The sequence below is a fragment of the Astatotilapia calliptera genome, chromosome 3, assembly GCF_964374335.1.
Source record: "Astatotilapia calliptera chromosome 3, fAstCal68.1, whole genome shotgun sequence".
NCBI classification, from domain to species: domain Eukaryota; kingdom Metazoa; phylum Chordata; class Actinopteri; order Cichliformes; family Cichlidae; genus Astatotilapia; species Astatotilapia calliptera.
This window is the reverse complement of record NC_137424.1, coordinates 79517344-79540761: the sequence shown is the minus strand read 5'-3', so window position 1 is coordinate 79540761 and position 23418 is coordinate 79517344. Positions and strand designations below refer to the sequence as shown.

The 23418-nt window shown below is 42.5% G+C and overlaps 1 protein-coding gene across 3 annotated transcripts in view; it reads right to left on the bottom strand.

The window, feature by feature from the left end:
* Positions 1-1626: 1626 nt before the first annotated feature.
* The window catches only part of LOC113019571 (NACHT, LRR and PYD domains-containing protein 3-like), a 37419-nt gene continuing 15627 nt past the window's right edge, over positions 1627-23418 (bottom strand). For 2 of the 3 annotated variants that reach the window (XM_080299393.1, XM_080299394.1), the window contains 10 exons: positions 23204-23344; positions 20362-20440; positions 19995-20199; positions 18020-19817; positions 11838-12011; positions 11466-11639; positions 11039-11212; positions 10079-10252; positions 2670-2716; positions 1627-2508 (listed from right to left, as the gene is read on the bottom strand). In XM_080299393.1, coding sequence (XP_080155519.1) covers positions 1973-2508; positions 2670-2716; positions 10079-10252; positions 11039-11212; positions 11466-11639; positions 11838-12011; positions 18020-19817; positions 19995-20199; positions 20362-20440; positions 23204-23344 — 3502 coding nt within the window. In that variant the 3' untranslated portion in view covers positions 1627-1972. Of the gene's footprint in view, positions 2509-2669; positions 2717-9995; positions 10253-11038; positions 11213-11465; positions 11640-11837; positions 12012-18019; positions 19818-19994; positions 20200-20361; positions 20441-23203; positions 23345-23418 lie in introns of all 3 variants that reach the window. The other variant, XR_013906692.1, reaches the window with a different exon arrangement.

The window sequence follows — 23418 nt, the reverse complement described above, 5'->3', positions numbered from 1 at the left end:
ACAAATGCTACCTTTATTGATCACTCAGAAAGTTTCTTGTGATATAGAAAAAGCCTTTTCAAAATTTATCTGGCGTGGCAAGAAACCTAGATTAAGGATTGGAACTCTACAACTGCCTATAGATAGGGGAGGCTTAGGCCGACCAAATTTAATTTTTTTATAATTGGGCATGTCATAGCCGTGTCTTATGGGAGTGGCTACATGCTTATCTAAATTCTAACTCTCAACTAGACTCTTGGTCCACTTTACCTTATTCCCTTTGGAGCTTAGCTGTCTGTGACAAAAAAAACAATATCAAAAAATGGGGATTAAGAACAACCCAATCATTTATAATACAATATGGGTCTGGGGGGAAATGCGTAAAAGGTTGGGTAGAGAAGATTGCACTTCATTCTTGACTCCTCTAGTGAGAAACAACGATTTTGGCGGGAATGTCTAGTAGCATGTTCGATAAGTGGCACAAAAAGGGATTAAGGGTAATTGGCGATTTGTATCAAAACAACATTCTGATGAACTTTGAGCAATTGCAGTCAAATTTTAATATCCCTAGAGACCATTTTTTTGGCTTTCTCCAGGTTCGTAACTTCGTTCATTCTAGAATTCCACAGTCTTCAGAAATAGTTATATATGATGATATTGAGACATTTCTTATTAAGCGAAAAGACAGAACTCATTTTATCCCAGCTTTTTACTCTCTCCTATATACTCTTAGTAGCAACACACTAAGCGCCATTTATAAATGGGAGAGAGATCTTAATAATCAATACACCGAAGAGGAGTGGAAAGGAGCCATTAATATGAGTAGTTCCACTTTTACTTGTAACCACTTGCGAGAAACCCAATACAAAATCATTCATCGCCTTTATATAACTCCTAATGTCTTGCATAAGATTGCACCTCATATTTCCCATTTTTGTAGTAAATGTCAAAAAGAAACTGGCACTTTTTTTCATTACTTTTGGGAATGTAAATTAATCAAAAGATTTTGGAGCTTCATTTCTCAAGAACTAAGTAATATTTTTAACAACCTGATTCAAAGGGACCCTGGGTATTTTCTTCTTGGCCTACCCTCAAAAGAAGTAACATTGAATCACTTGCAGCGCAAATTATGTGACAAACTACTGCTGGTAGCTAGGAAATGTATTCTCATTAATTGGGTTAAGGATAAACCTCCCTCTGTGACGTTGTGGTACAGAGAATTATTTAAAGTTATTCCTCACGAAAGAACTGCTGCTATTTTAGGAGGAAATGAGGGTCTCTTTCTCAATGTTTGGTCCCCTTTGCTTTCTTATTCGCCAAATGATTTGTCCCAACTGTTGAGGGGGGGTGGTTGCGATTAAGATGTTCTCAATTAAATAGGAAGTAAGTGTAAAGGACAACTCATTCTTGGAGTTTATCTTTTTCTCTTTCTATATCTGTGGGTAATTGAGTGAAAATATTTTTTTTGTGTGTGTGTGGATGTGTAAATTTTTTTTTCTCTTTTCTTTCTTTTTCCTTTTTCTTTCTTTTCTTTTCTGTTTGGCTGTTATGTTTTATGCTATTCTTGATAACGAATAAAAATTTTATATCCAAAACCCCAACAGGGAAAAAAAAAAAAAAAAAAAAAGAAGAAGGAAAGAGAAATCAAACATTTGGATTTATTTTAATGAGCTCAGATTTGTTGAAAATGCAGAGGAGCTGGTTGTGAACTGAGCTTCAGAGAAACACAACATACTGAGATTCACTGTGAAGCTTTGGGTGGAAAAAGACAGAAAAACAACAGGTGGATCCTGGAATAACGGGAGCTTCCATCTTTAAAGGACTGAAGAGGAAGCAGTTTACAAGGAATCATTTAGAAGAGTTTCAAACATCAACTGACTGAATCCATGAATCTGAAAACGTGTTTCTGAGTGAAAGAGAGACATGTACAGACTGAACTATCTGTTCAACAGTCAGAGTGTTTCTCTAAAAGGAGACACTCTTTACACTCAACTCAGCACAAAAATACTGAGCAACCAGGAAACAAGGACCAAAATCCAGGATAAAGAGTTTCAGTGAATGTGGTGTTGAAGGTGTGGAGGTGGATCAGAGTGTCAGAGGAGACTCTGTAGAAGGACAGAGTGCCAGCAGGACAGTCCACATACACTGCTACACTGTTAGAGACAGAGGAGGAGGAGGACGAGGAGATGGACGTTTCTCTGTTATTGTGCCAGACAGACTGAGGACCATCATCAGAGCAGTACAGACTCCAGGACTGATCATTCCGTCCAAACCCACAGTCGTAACTGCCTCCTTTCCTTCTGATTCTTCTGTAACTCACTGATATATAAATGCATCCTTTCCACTCGACCTCCCAGTAACAGCGACCAGTCAGACCATTTCTACACAGCAGCTGATAACAAACATCAAATCTGTCTGGATGATCAGGATATGACTGAACCTCCTCCACATGTGTCACCTTCCTGTTGTTGTCAGACAGTTGGAGGTTTGTGTGAACTGTGTTTGTGTCAATTGTGAGTTGACAGGAATCTGATGGAGAGAACAAACACAATCCAGCTGCAGTTATTGATCCATCATCTGTTCATTGATTGACACTTTGATGATGACTCCTGACATCAGAGATGTGAATGATGAAGATGATTGAATGTGTGCTGCTTTGTTTTCATGATTCCCATTAAAAACACACTTACACTTCCTTAGACCTGGTCTCAACCATTGGACTCCAGCAGGCTCCACCCTGAAAGGAGAAGGGGGGTCAGACCAGCACAGTCAGCATACACACATGGACATTACATGGCTCTCATACACAGACTGTTAGACACTGATAAAGGAACAGTGACGACCAGGGGGGGAGAACATGGCAGACCAATCCCTGGCTACTGAGACGAGCTATTGGAATGTCACCTCTCTGGTGGGGAAGGAGCCTGAGTTAGTGCATCGTGCAGCCTGCCATAACTCCACTTCTCAGGTGCTGCCAGGCTGAGGTGGTGTTCTCAGCTGTCACACAAAACTGTAAATCCTGGAAGTAGGTCTTGACCAGTCCTGTGATGTGGTTTGGTACGCTGAAATAGTTGAAGGCCATCCACAAGATCTCATGCGGAACTGACCCAAAGGCGTTGGCAAGGTCTAAAAAGACCACACGAAGGTCTCTTCGTTCTTTCTTAGCAGTTTGAATCTGGTGCCAGATGACGCTGGCATGCTCCAGACATTTATATGCAGGAAAGTAGATAGTCTTTGGGCCAGGACACTGAAGAAGATCTTTCTCTCTACGGTCAGCAGGCTGATCTGGAGAAACTGGCTGATAGATGAGGAGTTCTTCTCCTTAGGGATCAGAATACCTCCTGCTCTTCGCCGAGCCTTTGGAATCACTACTTTCTGCCATGCTACCTTCATCAGCTTCCACAGGTATTTGAGGACTCGTGGGGTGTTTTTATAGAGCCTATATGAAATGCCATTAGGTCCTGGGGCCGATGCTGCTCTTGCCCGCTTCACTACCTTCTCTACTTCACTCCATGTAGGTGGTCTTATATTCATTTGGTGTTCAGGTGCCTGGATAGGCGGCATATCACAGATGAGAGAGTACCAAACTACAGACAGATGCCCCAGTCTGAATGGGAAAGTGGTCCCTGGGAATCTGAACCAAAACCCATATTGACGGGGCCCTGGAGTTTATGCAGGTCTAATTACAACACCTATGACTGTGCCAATGGTGACCTCCAATATCAATGGTGAGAAGATGCGCTTAATGGCTGATAGTAGAGCAGCAATTTCAACAATAAACATTTTAAAGCAATTGTCAACAAGTACTCTCACCATAGTAGGATACTCAGGAGTACCACAGGATCAACAGCATACAAAACCATTGGCTGTGGTCTGTGGACACCAACACAGCCAGCCTTAGCTCAGGTGGCAGAGATTGTGGCTTTCACCAAAGCGCTACAACTCTCTAAAGGAAAAAGAGTGAACATCTATACAGACTCAGCATATGGAAATGGAGCAATTCATGTGAATGGACCACAGTGGGTGAGACAGAGTTTTCTGACTACAACCAATACTCCAGTGAAGAACCACTGGAAGAACAAATACAAGCTGTATTGCTGCCCAGAGATGAGGTAGTGATGAAATGCAAAGGACATCAAAAGGAAGACTGCAGACCTGGCAGCAAACGAGGCAGGATGATATCAAGGACAAATGGTTGGTCTGGCAGAAGATTCACTACCATCATTAACAGAAGATGACATGAAAACAATGCAAAAAGAAGCAGGAGACTATGAGATCAATGAATGGATGAAGAAAGGAGAAACACAGAATAATTGACTCTGGAGAGCTACTGCTTACACTGTGCCAACTAAACGACAATAGTGCGAGGTTAAGTTACCGTCAGTACACATGAACTACTTCCGGTAGTTGTACAAAATCAAGGCTTCCCCATTATAAACCACCGTAATGCTCTAATTGTGAAGTTCAAATGAGAACACGATACTTCCGGTCAAACTACGATCTGCATTTAGCGGTCCTCATAACAAATTGTCTGCTATAAACTCTGTAACATAGATTAAGGAATCACGAGCACCACATATACCATACATGGAAGCTCTGATAATAGAGGCATGAAGTTAGAAACATTAAGGACCATACATGTGGCAAACTAAAGCTAAACCAGGATAAACTATCTGACATCAATTCGTGTGTAAAATTAGGGTGAATTCACGCATCGCATGCATAGCCTATACCATTGCAACTATAAACTACATTAGCTTCTAAATTGTAAATGGTAAATGGCCTGCATTTGTATAGCGCTTTTCTAGTCCCTAAGGACCCCAAAGCGCTTTACACTACATTCAGCCATTCACACACACATTCACACACTGGTGATGGCAAGCTACATTGTAGCCACAGCTGCCCTGGGGCGCACTGACAGAGGCGAGGCTGCCGGACACTGGCGCCACCGGGCCCTCTGACCACCACCAGTAGGCAAACATGGGGTTAGTATCTTGCCCAAGGATATTTGGCATGCAGCCAGGAGGCAGCCTGGGATCGAACCACCGACCTTCTGATTAGTGGCTGACCTGCTCTGCCACCTGAGCTACAGCCAAATATATCATGGTATCGTGTCTGTGAAGGTTCTCAGTCTTCCAGGTCATCGTAGTCAAAGGAGCTTGCAAAGAAAAGCGTCTGAACTTCTTTAACCCTTTAAGACCTACCATAGAACCAAGTCCGCCAGAGCTTATATTATATTTTTACATGCTGTGGAGCCATTTTTGGGAGCATTTCAAGTTGCTATACATCAATACAACCATTATAGCCCAGATTTTAATAATATGTATTCATTAAGTGCATAGTAATTACATAAATTGCAAAAAAGTGCAATAAACTACAAAAAAATTGAAAATCGTTTTTGCTTTTTTAACATATATTTGTAGTTAGAGAAATTTAAGAGGCTTATCCCTCAAAACTGTAAATACAAAAAAGTTGCACAAAATAGTTTCCCACCACAGGAAATTTATTTTGAGTGTCTTCATAGTTTTATTTTTGAAATACACCAATTTTTATTCACTGCAGGAAAAACGAAAATAAATATTATACTGCAAATTTCCAAAAAAGCAGCATATGCATCAAAATAAACTATTTCCAGCAGTGCAATATGAGTCCAAAGCATCCCAGAAACGACACAGAAAGTCATAAAGTCAAAGATAAATTTTAAAAAGACGAGTATAGGCCCTGAGGCCCTGATAGTAAAAAAGACTACATTTCCGCGAAAATGACGTCACTTCCGGTTTCGGGCAGGTAATGGCGAAAATGCAAAAGTTCGCGCTGACGTCTATTCCAACGTAGGAAGTGTTATGACCAGCTGATTGGATCGGTAAAGCGTGTTTCTGGAATATTGTGTTTTTGTTCCTGCAAGCGCTTTTTATGCAGTTTTTGCAAAGCTTTGTGTGGAAGGAAACCGTGACCTAGGACAAGCTGATGGCATAAGATGTAAGTACAACTCCTCCGGTTTCATATGCAAAAAAAACTTTGCACTAGCTTACGTGGTTGCAGTGCTACCGGGATTTAAAAATAGTTACGCAAAACAGAGCGTGCCCGCTCCGATCGGCTGTAAAGGGTTAAGTTACTTGAAGACGTTTCACCTCTCATCCGAGAAGCTTCTTCAGTTCTAAGGTCAAATGGTGGAGAGTCCCAGATATAAACCTAGTGGGAGTAACCCCCCACAGAGGGACAAAAGGACCCCCTGATGATCCTCTAATCGCCTGAGACAAGGTGTGAAACTGGGTGTGGGCCCCAATCAGCCAGAGTTTCGGGTGGGTATGGTAGTGTATGCTGTACAGTGCAGCGAGGAATGCCCAGACCTCTACATTGGTGAGACCAAACAGCCACTTCACAAGCACATGGCACAACATAGAAGAGCCACCTCCACAGGACAAGACTCAGCAATCCATCTGCATCTTAAGGATAAAGGACACTCTTTCGAGGATGCCAATGTTCACATTTTGGACAGAGAGGACAGATGGTTTGAAAGAGGAGTGAAAGAAGCCATCTATGTCCACTGTGAGCGACCATCGTTGAACAGAGGCAGGGGTTTACGACACCAATTCTCTGCCATCTATAATCCAGTTTTGAGATCCCTTCCCAGACGCCTTAACGCCCACTCACATCCTGGGCCATCTGATCTCAGGAATTCGCATGATATGGTGGAGCCAGGTTTCACAATGAACCCACCCGAAACTCTGGCTGATTGGGGCCCACACCCAGTTTCACACCTTGGCTCAGGCGATTAGAGGATCATCAGGGGTCCTTTTGTCCCTCTGTGGGGGGTCACTCCCACTAGGTTTATATCTGGGACTCTCCACCATTTGACCTTAGAACTGAAGAAGCTTCTCGGATGAGAGGTGAAACGTCTTCAAGTAACTTAAAGAAGTCCAGACGCTTTTCTTTGCAAGCTCCTTTGACATATCATGGTATCAACACCAACAAAGAAACATGCAACACAGGTTAATACTTACTCATCATGCACGCACACATCACATCCCACAGGAATCAGTGCACCCCCCACTGGACCTATCCACCGCTCATCTGACACTAACCTTACTAACTGTATGACGTCACCAGACGGTGGGCTAGCTCAGTTAACAGAAGGTGGAATATGAAATGAACAATATACAAACACCTACATAAGATCTAAGAATTATCCTCTGAACTTTGGGGCCTTTTATACACATCACATGTGCTTTTTACGAGTTGGTGCTCTGTGTTTTGAGGGTCAAAAGACTCTTCCCGAACTAGATAAATGGAATCAGTAGTAGGATAACATTAAATAATCAAGGCTAGGCAGGGAGTTGTTTCTGCCTCTGTCAGGAAAAGGAGCAGATAAGAGGTCGGACACTGGTGGAACCATCAGGCTGAGAGCTTGACTAGCCTGTATGACATTGGAGGCAGTGATAGGTAGTGAGAGGCCAAACAGAACGCGGCTTGGGTGTGGGAGGAGTTTGGAGGCATGGAAAAAGACTTTCGGACTGCCTCAGAGCGATTTTGGCAAACCGTCAGGCGACTCAGGAGGGGAATACAGTGGTCCCAGCCTGCCCAGGCAGTTATTTATTTGTAAAAAAATGTTTGGAATCATGTATGATTTTCGTTCCACTTCTCACATGTACACCACTTTGTATTGGTCTTTCACGTGGAATTCCAGTAAAATTGATTCATGTTTGTGGCTGTAATGTGACAAAATGTGGAAAAGTTCAAGGGGGCCGAATACATTTGCAAGCTGTAGTTCTCTCGCAACTCCAGGCCTATCTGGATGCAAACAACATCAGTGATAAATTTCAGTCTGGCTTTAAAACACATCATAGCACTGAGACAGCTCTGCTGAGAGTCCTTAATGATCTTCTCCTAACTGCCGATTCAGGTCGTTCTGCGGTCTTAGTCTTACTGGACTTAGATTAGATTAGATTAGATTAGATAGAACTTTATTAATCCCTCGGGTGGGTTCCTCTGGGAAATTCGATTTCCAAAAAAGCACAGCACCGACAGAAGTTACAGAGTTACAGAATATTATATATATATATATATATATATATACACACACACACACATATATATAAATACAGAGACAATATAAATAAAATATACGAAGGGGATAAATAGAATAAATAGGAATAAAAAATAAAAATACAAGTGAATTGCACATTTCAAGTATTGAGTCTATTGCACTGTTGACTATTTACAAAAAGTATTGCACAAGGTATTGTACAGTGAGGTGAAGAGGCACTACAGCTTAGTTGTTCCCCCCTCCTTTGTCCTCCTGTTTCCCCTCCCTCTCCCCTCCAGAGAGGAGTTAAACAGTTTGATGGCGTGTGGGACAAAGGAGTTTTTAAGTCTGTTAGTTCTTGTCTTTGGGAGAAGCAACCTGTCACTGAACAGACTCTTCTGGTTGTTAATGGCCGTCTGCAGAGGATGCCTGGCATTGTCCATAATGTCCATCAGTTTCTTTAATGTCCTTTTCTCTGCCACTGTCACCAGAGTGTCCAGCTTCATGCCGACCACAGAGCTAGCCTTCCTGATCAGTTTCTCCAGCCTGGATGAGTCCTTCTTTGCTGTGCTGCTCCCCCAGCACACCACAGCATAGAAAAGTACTCCAGCAACCACTGACTGGTAAAACATCCTCAGGAGCTTCCTGCAGATGTTAAAAGACCTCAGCCTCCTGAGGAAGTACAGTCGGCTTTGGGCTTTTTTATACAGGTGCTCTGTGTTGCATGACCAGTCCAGTTTATTGTCCACCCACAGCCCGAGGTACTTGTACTTGTTGAACTTGTTGTACTTGTACTTGTCCTCAGCCCTTGATATGGTGGACTATAATATTCTACTAACGAGGTTAGAACATACAGTTGGCATTAGCGGTGACGTCCTTAACTGGCTTAAATCTTATCTTTCGAACAGGTCCTTCAAAATTATAAATAATACAGCACCTAGCTATCTTGGTGAACTTCTTGGACCATACACCCGTGGGAGAGCCCTCAGCTCATCAGCCCAATTGCTCTTGGTACAGCCTAGATCTCAGCTTAAGACCAGAGGCGACCGTGCATTTGCCCTGGTTGCACCTAACCCTGGAACAACCTTCCATTGCTATTCACGCATCTGACTCCATCCAATCATTTAAATCACGATTAAAAACTCACTTATTTAAACTTTCTTTCCCGGTTAGTTAACGCCTGTATTTTATACAAAATAAAAAAATTTTCTTTCTACATATCTTCTTCTAATTCAAACCTGTGTGTTTTTAGCAAGTTTGATTTGATATTCACTTTTATTCTTGTGTAATTAGTGCCATTGACCTGTTAGCATATTCAGTACTTTGTTAATGATCTTATATTGTTAATGTTTTAACCTGCTGTTTTCTGGTGAAACACTTTGGTATACCGTTGGTTTTTAAATGTGCTATATAAATAAAGTTGTATTGTATTGTTTTGTATTTTTAGGTAAATAGCTTAATATAACTTTGTTGTTTGCAAAACTTGTGTATAGGTTTTTAACATTTACAATTTAGAATTGCATTTCAAATCATGAAAATGAATCATTAAACATGTTTGTGGTTGTTACTGTTAAAAATATAACTTTTTTTCTACTCCGATTTTACGTTTATTGTCTGATTTTAGATCACTTGTGTTAATACAGTATGTCAAAATGAAAGAATGACTGTAAATTCAGACATGTGAGATGGTGCTGAAAAGAATTATACCAAACACAACAAGGTTAACGGTTTTTTTAAGGTGTATATGCAGAGGTAAAATCAAAAGTCAAAAACAGCCAATTAAACCCTGGACCCCAGAGAGTTAAACATTTTTTAAAGTAACATAATAGTTACTTTTCCTAGTAATTAGTTACTTTCAGAATATTAGATGTAGTAACTCTGTTACTACCTCAGTTACTTTTTTGAAGAAGTACTTAGTAACTATACCTAATTACTTTTTCAAAGTAACTTGCTCAACACTGGTTTTGAGGAAAGGAAAACAATGTCATACCTGGATAAAACAAACAGGAGGTGAGATAAGGGCACAGGGAATGTTTCCAGCTCTTCCTCCTCTATCAGACATTCTCTCCATACCTGAGAGTGTCCAGTCTCCAGCCTGGATCCTTCAGTCCAGCCAAGAGCAGCTTCATTCCTAAGTCTCCTGGATGATTGTAACTCAGGTCCAGCTCTCTCAGATGGGAGGGGTTGGAGCTCAGAGCTGAGGCCAGAGAAGTACAGCCTTCCTCTGTAAGCAGACAGCCTGCAAGACTGCAGACACACAAAACAATTCATCTGAAAACACTTCACTGAAGGTCTGTCTTTGTTTTTCCCTTCTCAGATACAATGACTGTCATCTACTGAATGTGCAGAAGGTGTAGAAGAGTGGAGAAGAAAATCCATCCAAACAATCGCACAGATGCCTTTGAGCAGCACTTGGAAGGAAGGACTCCCTTTTACCAGAAGAAAACCTCCAAAACTGGAGGAGGGAGGGTTAACTCATCCCTCACTATACTTTTTAGAAAAAACAAAATTCTGATATCTAAACTTAAAAGTACATGTCTTTGTCCTTAATCCAAAGTAGAACGTGGTTCCACCGGGAGGGGTCTCATAGCTGAAGTAAGACAGCAGTAAAGTGTGCCATTGGGATAATATGGAACTATGAGAAATTAGGACATATGAAGAGAGAAGCTAAATGGGAGAAATATGCTCTCTCTATGTGGCTCCTTTTTAATACTGTCAGTGCAGCATATGTTATTAACTGAGGGCTTCTAACTGAGCTTATCTGACAACCTGAAAATAATGAATTACAATAAACGAGCCTAAAAGGAATAAGTGTATGGTTGAGTTTTTAAACACCATTATGACCCGGGATGTTTTAAAATTTAACAATATTTATCTTTAAAATGCACATTAAAGGCCATAATTTGGTCAAAAAAGAACTCCAAGAGTCTTTTCAGTGTTTTGAAAAGCTTTACAGACTGCAATTGTGAGTCTAATAATCCACCCCCCCAACAGATTTTAGATAATGTCGGGTGAAAAAGACATAACTCTGACCACAGTGATTCCAGTGTACAGTGTGGACTCTGCAGTGCAGCAGAAAGAAGCTTCACTCCTGAATCCTCCAGGTTGTTGTCGCTCAGGTACAGCTGTCTCAGATTAGAGGATTGGAAGCTGAGAACTGAGGACAGAGCTTTGCAGCTTTTCTCTGAGAGATTAGAGGAATTCAGCCTGAAAAATAAAGAACACAAAGACATTATATTGATAGTGATATAAGAAGTTAATAGATTTTGAAATTGTTGAATTTGTCTGAAATTGTTGCCTTATTATTTTAAAAACAGAAATGTGGCAGTTTATTTTGACTAAAAAACATTAGAAATACTAAGATACAATGACAAACGAATGAAATTTACCTTTATTAACTAAAATGCTTAATTGGTTAAATGTGTAATTGGATAAAAAATAAAATATCCTTTGATCTGACCTGAGTGATTCCAGTGTACAATGTGGATTTTGCACTGCTGCACCCAGAAGCTTGACTCCTGAATCCTGTAGATTGTTGTTACTCAGATCAAGCTCTCTCAGATTACAGAATTGGGAACTGAGGACTGAGGACAGAACTTCACAGCTTTTCTCTGAGAGATTACAAATATTCAGCCTGAAAGATAAAGAACACAAATGCAAAAAAAAAAAAAAACACACCAAAAAAACCATTGGCTTTATAGTGTACCGCATTTTTAATGTTTCAGGACTGAATGAAATTCTTGTCTTATTTTATACACAGAAATGTGGCAGTTTACAGTGACTAAGAAATGTTAAAAATACTAAGATACAGCAACAATTGAAATTTACCAACCTGAGAGTTTCCAGTATGCAATGTGGATTCTGCAGTGGAGCACACAGAAGCTTCAATCCCATATCCTGCAGATTGTTGTTACTCAGATCCAGCTCTCTCAGATTAGAGGACTGGGCGCTGAGAACTAAGGACAGAGATTCGCAGCTTCTCTTAGAGAGGAAACAGCCATTCAGTCTGAAAACCAAACAAAAAAAGTATGTGTTTAAATATAAACACTTTTAATGTTCATATGAATTTTACATTCAATGTTCAAATCATAATTATACCTCTAAATGGAAAATAGTGAGCAACTGGTATATACAGGACTGGTGGTCACGATTCTAACCTCTTTCTAAGCTCTTCTCTGAGCCCTTGGCATTTCTCCAGCTTCTCGTGTTCCTTATTCCTGATATTGCTGTCATTCGGAACCGCTACATCAGGGGTGTCAAACTCAAATACACAGTGGGCCAAAATTCAAAACTGGAACAAAGTCGCGGGCTAACGTTAATAGTTAATAGTTAATAGTTATTGAAATATATATTTATTCCTCCAAATATAAGAATGAATCTTTTCTTATGGACTCAAAAACGTTTTGCTGAAAAACTGAATATGGAACAAGCAAAGCTTAATACTAAACAATATATACAGTGGGGCAAAAAAGTATTTAGTCAGCCACCGATTGTGCAAGTTCCCCCACTTAAAATGATGACAGAGGTCAGTAATTTGCACCAGAGGTACACTTCAACTGTGAGAGACAGAATGTGAAAACAAAATCCATGAATTCACATGGTAGGATTTGTAAAGAATTTATTCGTAAATCAGGGTGGAAAATAAGTATTTGGTCACCTCAAACAAGGAAAATCTCTGGCTCTCACAGACCTGTAACGTCTTCTGTAAGAAGCTTTTCTGTCCCCCACTCGTTACCTGTATGAATGGCACCTGTTTGAACTCATCATCTGTATAAAAGACACCTGTCCACAGCCTCAAACAGTCAGACTCCAAACTCCGCCATGGCCAAGACCAAAGAGTTTCGAAGGACACCAGGAAAAGTATTGTAGACCTGCACCAGACTGGGAAGAGTGAATCTACAATAGGCAAGCAGCTTGGTGTGAAAAAATCAACTGTGGGAGCAATCATCAGAAAATGGAAGACATACAAGACCACTGATAATCTCCCTCGATCTGGGGCTCCACGCAAGATCTCATCCCGTGGGGTCAAAATGATCATGAGAACGGTGAGCAAAGATCCCAGAACCACACGGGGGGACCTGGTGAATGACCTGCAGAGAGCTGGGACCAAAGTAACAAAGGTCACCATCAGTAACACACTACGGCAGGGAATCAAATCCCGCAGTGCCAGACGTGTTCCGCTGCTGAAGCCAGTGCATGTCCAGGCCCGTCTGAAGTTTGCCAGAGAGCACATGGATGATACAGCAGAGGATTGGGAGAATGTCATGTGGTCAGATGTTACCAAAGTAGAACTTTTTGGAATAAACTCAACTCGTCGTGTTTGGAGGAAGAAGAATACTGAGTTGCATCCCAAGAACACCATACCTACTGTGAAGCATGGGGGTGGAAACATCATGCTATGGGGCTGTTTTTCTGCCAAGGGGACAGGACGACTGATCCGTGTTAAGGACAGAATGAATGGGGCCATGTATCGTGAGATTTTGAGCCAAAACCTCCTTCCATCAGTGAGAACTGTGAAGATGAAACGAGGCTGGGTCTTCCAACATGACAATGATCCAAAACACACCGCCCGGGCAACAAAGGAGTGGCTCCGTAAGAAGCATTTGAAAGTCCTGGAGTGGCCTAGCCAGTCTCCAGACCTCAACCCCATAAAAAATCTGTGGCCGGAGTTGAAAGTCCGTGTTGCTCGGCGACAGCCCCAAAACATCACTGCTCTCGAGAAGATCTGCATGGAGGACTGGGCCAAAATACCAGCTACTGTGTGTGCAAACCTGGTAAAGACCTATAGTAAACGTTTGACTCTGTTATTGCCAACAAAGGTTATGTTACAAAGTATTGAGTTGTATTTTTGTTATTGACCAAATACTTATTTTCCACCCTGATTTACGAATAAATTCTTTACAAATCCTACCATGTGGATTCATGGATTTTTTTTTCACATTCTGTCTCTCACAGTTGAAGTGTACCTCTGGTGCAAATTACTGACCTCTGTCATCATTTTAGGAGGGGGAACTTGCACAATCGGTGGCTGACTAAATACTTTTTTGCCCCACTGTATATTAGCTGTACAATACCAGTAGGCCAGCTCTAATAGTAATTTGGTATGGTTTCGTGGGCCAAATGTAATTAGGCTGCGGGCCAAATTTGGCCCACGGGCCAGAGTTTGACACCTATGCGCTACATCGATCACTACGGCCGTCTTCTTCTGTTTGTCTACCACCACTATGTCCGGTTGGTTAGCCACCACCATTTTGTCCGTCTGTATCTGGAAGTCCCACAGGATCTTAGCTCGGTCATTCTCCACCACCCTTGGGGGCATCTCCCATTTTGACCTCGGGACTTCCAGGTTATACTCGGCAAAGATGTTCCTGTACACTATGCCGGCCACCTGGTTATGGCGTTCCATGTATGCCTTGCCTGCTAGCATCTTGCACCCTGCTGTTATGTGCTGGATTGTCTCTGGGGCATCTTTACACAGCCTGCACCTGGGGTCTTGCCTGGTGTGATAGACCCCAGCCTCTATGGATCTTGTACTCAGAGCTTGTTCTTGTGCTGCCATGATTAGTGCCTCTGTGCTGTCTTTCAGTCCAGCTTTGTCCAGCCACTGGTAGGATTTCTGGATATCAGCCACCTCCTCTATCTGCCGGTGGTACATACCATGCAGGGGCCTGTCCTTCCATAATGGTTCCTCGTCTCCCTCCTCTTTCTTGGGATTCTGCTGCCTGAGGTATTCACTGAGCACTCGGTCAGTTGGGGCCATCTTCCCAATGTATTCATGGATGTTCGTTGTCTCATCCTGGACTGTGGTGCTGACACTCACCAGTCCCCGGCCCCCTTCCTTCCTTCCACTTAGCGTACAGCCTCAGGGTGCTGGACTTGGGGTGAAACCCTCCATGCATGGTAAGGAGCTTTCTTGTCTTTATGTCAGTGGCTTCTATCTCCTCCTTTGGCCAGCCTATTACCCCAGCAGGGTACCTGATCACGGGCAGGGCGTACGTGTTGATGGCCCGGATCTTGTTCTTACCATTCAGCTGACTCCTCAGGACTTGCCTGACCCTCTGCAGGTACTTGGTGGTTGCAGCCTTTCTAGCGGCCTCTTCATGGTTCCCATTTGCCTGTGGGATCCCCAGGTACTTATAACTGTCCTCTATGTCTGCAATGTTGCCTTCTAGTAGTTCAATCCCCTCAGTTCTGACTACCTTCCCTCTTTTTGTTACCATCCGACTACACTTCTCCAGTCCGAACGACATTCCAATGTCATTGCTGTATAGCCTGGTAGTGTGGATCAGTGAATCGATGTCTCGTTCACTCTTGGCATACAGCTTGATGTCATCCATGTACAGGAGGTGGCTGATAACTGCTCCGTTCTGTAGTCGGTATCCGTAGCCAGTCTTGTTAATGATCTCACTGAGGGGGTTCAGGCCTATGCAGAACAGCAGTGGGGACAGAGCATCTCCTTGGTAGATCCCGCACTTGATGGTGACTTGTGCTATGGGCTTGGAGTTGGCCTCTAGTGTTGTACGCCACATCCCCATTGAGTTCCTGATGAAGGCTCTTAGGGTCCCGTTGATCTTGTACAATTCTAGGCATTCCAGTATCCAGCTGTGGGGCATTGAGTCATAGGCCTTCTTGTAATCAATCCAGGCAGTGCACAGGTTGGTCAGTCTGGTCTTGCAGTCTCGGCTGACTGTTCTGTCTACCAGTAGCTGGTGTTTTGCGCCTCTGGTATTTTTGCCAATTCCTTTCTGTGTCCCGCTCATGTATTGACCCATGTGCCTGTTCATCTTAGCCGATATGATGCCTGACAGGAGCTTCCATGTAGTACTGAGGCAGGTTATTGGTCGGTAGTTGGAGGGGACCGGTCCCTTCTTGGGGTCCTTGGGGATCAGGACCGTCCGACCTTCGGTTAGCCATTCCGGGTGTCTCTCGTTAACTAGCAGCTGGTTCATTTGTGCTGCCAGACGCTCGTGGAGTGCAGTCAGCTTCTTTAGCCAGTAGGCGTGAACCATGTCGGGCCCTGGTGCTGTCCAACTCTTCATACTGGAGACCCTTTCTATCTGCCACTGTGATGGTTACTGGACCCTGTTCAGGGAGGTCGCTGTGGTCTGCCCTCAGATCCACTAGCCACTGAGCATTGCCGTTGTGGGTTGCGTCCTTCTCCCATATGCTCTTCCAGTATTGCTCCGTCTCCAGCCTTGGTGGTGCTGTTCTCTTATTATTATTATTGTTCCCTTGCCACTGAGAGTACACCTTTGCTGGTTCTGTGGAGAACAGCTGGTTTATTCTCCTGCCTTCTGTCTCTCTGGTGTACCTCCTCAAGCGGCTGGCCAAGGCTGTGAGTCTTTGCTTGGCAGTTTCCAAGGCCTCAGGTATGGACAATTGCTGTATTTCTTATGCACCTTCTTTGTCGCACCTTTCTGCAACTCCGTTAGTTGGCTAACCTCCCTCCGTGCTACTTTGATCTCTATATCATCCTGAATAGGATGACGGACCTATGGATATATATATATATATACATACATACATACATACATACATACAAACAACTAAAAGGAAATTCTCAATCTCTCCTTGTTGTATAGCTTAGCTTTTCAAACAGTTTTAACAGTTACTTTAGTCTGACAAAAGCTGAATGACGAATTAGCGCTTCCAGTCAGAGACTGAGGCTACGTCCACACGTACACGGGTATTTTTGAAAACGGAGATTTTCCGTTTTCGTTTTAAAAAATAATCCCGTCCACACATAAAGGGAGCAATGAAGGAAAACGCTGCTATGAACATGCCAAAGCAGCAGGTGGCGCTAGATTCCTAACTGTGCAGAAATGTTGGCCAATCAGAAGTCTAGAAGCCTCGGTGGGAAAAAGTAAACAAAGCTGGGGCATAGAAGCAGAACCGAGTCATATGTGTGGACGGACAGTAACTGTGTGTGTGTGTGTATATGTAAGCATTTAAACACTGCAGAGAGTAGAATTAACAGTATTGTAGAAATTCATTTCACCAAAACAATAACGTTGCGCACAGTGTGACGTCAAAAAATGCGCACACCTTTGACACTGCGTTTTCTCCGTTTTTCTAGTCCACACGTAAATGCAAAAACGGAGTTTTCAAAAATCTCCGTTTTCAGTGACCAAAAACACCGTTTACGTGTGGACGAAAGGTGCAAACGCATAGAAAAATCTGCGTTTTCAAAAATAACGGGTACGTGTGGACGTAGCGCATGCACCAGTTTATTGTATTTCCAGACTTGCTTTCGGCACAATTTACAGTGCACGCTACTCTGTTTTTTGTCAGACTTGAAATAGCCGAAATACCTTCACACTACGGAACTTCTATGGCTCTTCTGTTCGACAATCTCTCCGGCATTGGAACCATCATCTGTTTTCTCTTCGGTCACGCTCGGTTGATTTTTCTAGTCCGCACACTCATTTCCTCCATGGTGGCCGGCTGCTTCCCAAACAAATACACATGTGCGGCTTGGCACTTGTGCTGTACGTAACAAGTCACGTGACGTGACGCTGCGGCTGTGATTGGTTCGGCTCTGCGCTACGTAATTTGGATTGGCAGTTCTTTTTTTTCTTTTTTTTTTTTTAAGAGGACAAGAGCGGCGAGGTCTATCGCGATAGTTACATTTTTCTATCGAGAAAAAGTTATATCGCGATACATATCGTTATCGTTCTATCGCCCAGTTCTCATTCATTCATACATTCATACATTCATACATACATACATACACACACAATGTCATAACCAATTGGCCGGCATAGTATACAGAAACATCTGTGTCGAATATGGCCTCGAAGTCCCAAGGTCAAAGAGGTCAAAATGGGAGACGCCCCCAAGGGTGGTGGAGAATGACATCATGGAAAGCTGATCAGGCATGGACAACATTGGTGTCAAACCAAAACAATGTGGATGTCAATAAAACCAGCAACCTGAAAAATGTATGGGTCCCGGTCTGTTCACAAGCACAATCAAAAAAAATTTGCATAAAACTATGATCACATATTTACTTACAGAGCCTTCTTGGAGGCTTTGACCACTGGCAGCAGCCTCAGAAGAGCCTCCTCTGAAGCAGAGTATTTCTTCAGGTCAAACACATCCACATCTTTTTCTGATGACAGTAAGATGAAGACCAGAGCTGACCACTGAGCAGGAGACAGTTTATCTGTGGAGAGATTTCCTGATCTCAGGGACTGTTGGATATCCTCCACTAGAGAACGATCATTCAGTTCATTCAGACAGTGGAACAGATTGATGCTTTTCTCTGCGGACAGATTCTCATTGAGCTTCTTTTTGATGTACTGGACTGTTTCCTGATTGGTCTGTGAGCTACTTCCTGTCTGTGTCAGCAGACCTCGTAGGAGAGTATGATTGGTCTGCAGTGAAAGACCCAGGAGGAAGCGGAGGAACAAGTCCAGGTGTCCATTTGGACTCTGCAAGGCCTTGTTCACAGCACTCTGGTAGAAGTGTGTCTCTGCAGATTCTCCTTTTTCAGACTTCTGGGAAATCATTTGTTGTTGTTTAAGCAGATTGACTCCAGAGTTGATGAAGGTCAGATGGACATGAAGAGCAGCCAGAAACTCCTGAACACTCAGATGGATGAAGCAGAACACCTTGTCCTGGTACAGTCCTCTCTCCTCTTTAAAGATCTGTGTGAACACTCCTGAGTACACTGAGGCTGCTCTGATATCGATGCCACACTCTGTCAGGTCTGATTCATAGAAGATCAGGTTTCCTTTCTGCAGCTGATCAAAAGCCAGTTTTCCCAGAGATTCAATCATCTTCCTGCTCTCTGGACTCCAGTGTGGATCTGTCTCAGCTCCTCCATCATACTTGACCGTCCTCACTTTGGCCTGAACCACCAGGAAGTGGATGTACATCTCAGTCAGAGTCTTGGGCAGCTCTCCTCTCTCTCTGGTTTTCAGAACATCCTCCAGAACTGTAGCAGTGATCCAGCAGAAGACTGGGATGTGGCACATGATGTGGAGGCTCCGTGATGTCTTGATGTGTGAGATGATCCTGCTGGCCTGATCCTCATCTCTGAACCTCTTCCTGAAGTACTGCTCCTTCTGTGGGTCAGTAAATCCTCTGATCTCTGTCACCATCTCAACACATTCAGATGGGATCTGATTGGCTGCTGCAGGTCGTGTGGTTATCCAGAGGCGAGCAGAGGGAAGCAGTTTCCCCCTGATGAGGTTTATCAGCAGCACATCCACTGAGGTGGACTTTCTAGGGTCAGTTACGATTATAGTTTTGTGGAAGTCCAGAGGAAGTCGACACTCATCCAGACCATCAAAGATGAACACAACCTGGAAGTCTTCAAAGCTGCAGATTCCTGCTTCTTTGGTTTCAGTAAAGAAGCGATGAACAAGTCCCACCAAGCTGAACTTTTCCTCTTTCAGCACATTCAGCTCTCTGAAAGTGAATGGAAATATGAACTGGATGTGCTGGTTGGCTTTGTCTTCAGCCCAGTCCAGGGTGTATTTCTGTGTTAAGACTGTTTTCCCAATGCCAGCCACTCCCTTTGTCAGCACTGTTCTGATTGGTTCATCTCTTCCAGGTGAGGCTTTAAAGATGTCCTCTTGTCTGATTGTTGTTTCTGGTCTGTCTGGTTTCCTGGATGCTGTTTCAATCTGTCTGACCTCATGTTCATCATTGACCTCTGCAGTCCCTCCCTCTGTGATGTAGAGCTCTGTGTAGATCTGATTCAGAAGGGTTGGGTTTCCTGCTTTAGCAATCCCCTCAAACACACACTGGAACTTCTTCTTTAGTGCAGATTTAAGGGTACGATGACAAACGGCAGCAGAAAGTTCTAAATAACAATAATAAAAATAGAACATCAACAAATCAGTTCATGTTTAACAAAAATGTTTGTGACAATTCCAGTTCTGCTAAGCAATTATTGACTACATGTTGGTCCATCTCTTGAGACATTAGCATAATTGTTCCCTTTATCCAGCAGCTCAAATCTTTGCAGAAATGCTCTTACTACTCTGCAGATGGTCAGCCAGCTCCTCCTGCTTCATTCTCCTCAGGAAGTTAAGTGTGATCTTCTCAAATGCCTCTCTGTTGTTCTTCCTCTGCTCATCATCCTCTGTCTGACTCTGTAACCATTCTGGGTAATCTGGACTCAGAACCTTCTGGATCTTCTTCAGCTCGTTCTTCACAAAAGTGATGATGTTGTTCTCCAGCAGCTGGAACAGAATACATTATGAATGAGCCAATCAGACTGAAATCATGGAGCCAAACATCAGATCCATATTGGGCACACTGACAATCCACTGGTCTACAAAGAGCAGCATGGAGATGACTGTGAACAGAATAGATGTAAAAGTAGTTGTTGTACATGTACAGACCATAAATATGGAGTCCATGTGTGTTTGATGCTGCTGGGCAGACTGACCACTGTGAACCTCTGAGCTCCGCTGGTCCACTCTGTGGAGGAATCATGAAGAATTAGTTCAAGCACAGGATAAAGATCCAGGAGTTTTCTGGTAAGGACCAGTGTTCAAAAACCTGCAGAAACTTAGAGTTTAGAGCTTGACAAACTGTATTCAGATGAAGATACGTTTAGTTTCTTTCTTTTCAACTTAAGTCTCTCCTTAAATCCATGTAATCTTTTACAGTTTGCTCACCATTCATGTACACAAAGACAGAGCAACTACCAGGGGAGTGTATTTAATCCAGTTTTCTACTGATAAACATATAGTCCACGCTACGCCCTAGAACAGGGGTCAGCAACCCGCGGCTCTTTAATCTTTATTTTGCGGCTTCGGGTGATTTGGGAAAATAAATTAGAAGTATTTAGCTTAAGTGCATTTTATTTGTGTTTAGTTCTTTTTTTTTTTAAAAACTTGTACTTCTAAATTGGAAGATTATTGTGTTTTTGAAATATAAAAATAAAATTATATCTTATTATTTTTTCATCGCTCAAAATAAGCGTCACACTCGCGGAAGCCGGTGTACCCGCCGAGACGCCGTGCATTTATCGAGACTTTCAACCCCAGGCAGGCCAATTATGGATCTTCAGATCCACATTATGTCGGCAGCTGTTCTCCACCGTGAACTATGTTAAAAACAAACACTGCTCACACCCCACAGATGACAGCTCACGGTCCTGCGTAAAGATGAAAGCCCCGATTTGCAGACAGGACCAGAAGATGAGGTTCGGGACCAGAAGTCTCATTGTAAACATATCACGGCAGACCCGACGATGTTTGCATGGACGCGCTTTTCAGCATCTCTTTATTGACCGCTTTTCACACACGGTTGCTGTACGCACACGGCCGGCTGTAGCTTCTCAGCTCACAGCCCGACAACACAGCAGAGAGAGCACAGACTTTAAGGCGGCGAGGCGTGATTGCGGGTGTCGCTCAGGTGCGTCCGACTCCCAGCGGCACTGCAGACCACGCCCCATCAAACACATTAACCAGGTAAAATATATATTTAGGCAGAATTTTGCAAATATCTATTTTTTTTTAGTGGCATAGTGCATTTTTTCCAATTATTCTTTTTAAAAATTTAGGTCAAGGCTTTTGGAGCCTTGACCTGAAAAGGGTGGCGGATCACAACAGTTCTTGTTTGCTACATGGATCAATTTAGTTCAGCTGGGTGTCTTTCCTTTTGTTATATTTCTTTACGAGTTCAAAATGTGTTAATTATATAAATAAAATGTAATTTTCTCTGTAGCACTTCATGGATTTCATAAGCAGCACACCTTAGTTGCTCTGTGGATTCTTTTAAAAAGCAGTTAAAAACTTTTCTGTTCAAACAAGCCTTTTGTTGATCTACGTATTTTATGTTCTTTACATTATTTACATTTGATCTTTTAGATTGTGTATAATGTCTATTGATTGTATTGTTTATTTTAATATTTAAGTACAGCACTTTGTGACTGCCTGTCTGTGAAAAGCGCTTAATAAATAAACTTTACTTACTTACTTTAGTTGTTCACACAAAGCATAAAGGTAAAAAACAATATATACAGTATTTTCTTCATTTTAGATTTCAAAAAGTATTTGCGGCTCCCAGTGTTTTCTTTTGTGTGGAAACCGGGTCCAAGTGGCTCTTTGGGTGTTAAAGGTTGCTGACCCCTGCCCTAGAAGTTACTAACAAATTTACTAAACCACCAATATATTAAATAAAACATTTGAAAAATATAGAAACCCTAAACTAAACATTTTTCTTCACCCAACATAAGGAAAAAAACTTTTGAATGCATGTTCCTTGTCAGTAATAATAGATTAACTTTATATCTGTGGCAATATTAACAAACTTTATTTTGTAATGGAGTCTTTCAGGAATCGAGGCCTCCCTCTCCCAGCTCTAAACTTGTGTAACTGCTGATCAATCCTACATCATTGAGTGAATCTGAGCTCAGTCCTTCACACAGAGCAGCTTCAGCTCTGGGTGTTGGTGAATTTTCACTTCAGGAACTTCTACAAAATTTCTGCTGTATTAGGATCCAGAGTTAGAGTTTGTTTGGTGCTTCTAAAACATGTTATTATTATGATTCTTCGATGTCCTTTGGGAGAATGACTTGTTTCTTTTGTGTCACTGTTTCACTTTCTCCTGAGAATCAGTCCACATACAGCTGTTTTGAATTGTTGGTGTAACTGTGAATTCATCAGTCCATTAATGATGGTGAGGCTTTCTGACCCAGAAACATCAAAACAGGCCAAAGCTCTATGGTGACCATGTTTCAAAGAAAGAATAAATAATAATAGTGTTTTTCTTTCTTTTCATTTAATTCTAATCTCTTGTCACGTGACTTAGCCACATGACATTTAGCTGTAGGCAGTGTTTTTGGAGTGCAGTACTTTATCCTTGCAGCGCTGCTATGAACACCACTGTTGTTCAGTGTTGTCCTGATGGAGTCTCATTAACAGCAGCCAGTATGATCCAGGCTTTAGCTGCTGGGTCTCTGTGTGACCTCTCAGACTGTTTAACAGATCAGACACAAAGAGAATCAGAGCAGCTCTGTTCTTTAAAGACAAACATGAACCCACTCAGGTCACACTTTCCCCACAGATATGAGCATCACTGTCCTCAAACAGCAAATGACCAAGTCGAACGTTTTGATCTTTTCTCTTTCATCGTTTTCTTTTTAATGAATCTTTGTAAAAATCTGAGGATCTTTCAGGTCATATTTATCCAGGAAAACACAAACATGTAAAGGAGTCATCACAGCTCTCTGACCTCGTTGCTCCAGGTTCACCACTGAAATTTGGATTGCTATCTTTGGACCGGTCACTCCTCACAGACGTACAGCTGGATCCTGCAGACTCTGCTCTGTCCTCCTCTCCCTCCATCATTATCTTCTTGTGGACTTCAGTCAGTCTGAGAGGTAAACCACAAACACTCAGTGAGTTCACATTAACAGAAGTAACTGAATTACAGTCGCTGACCTCTGA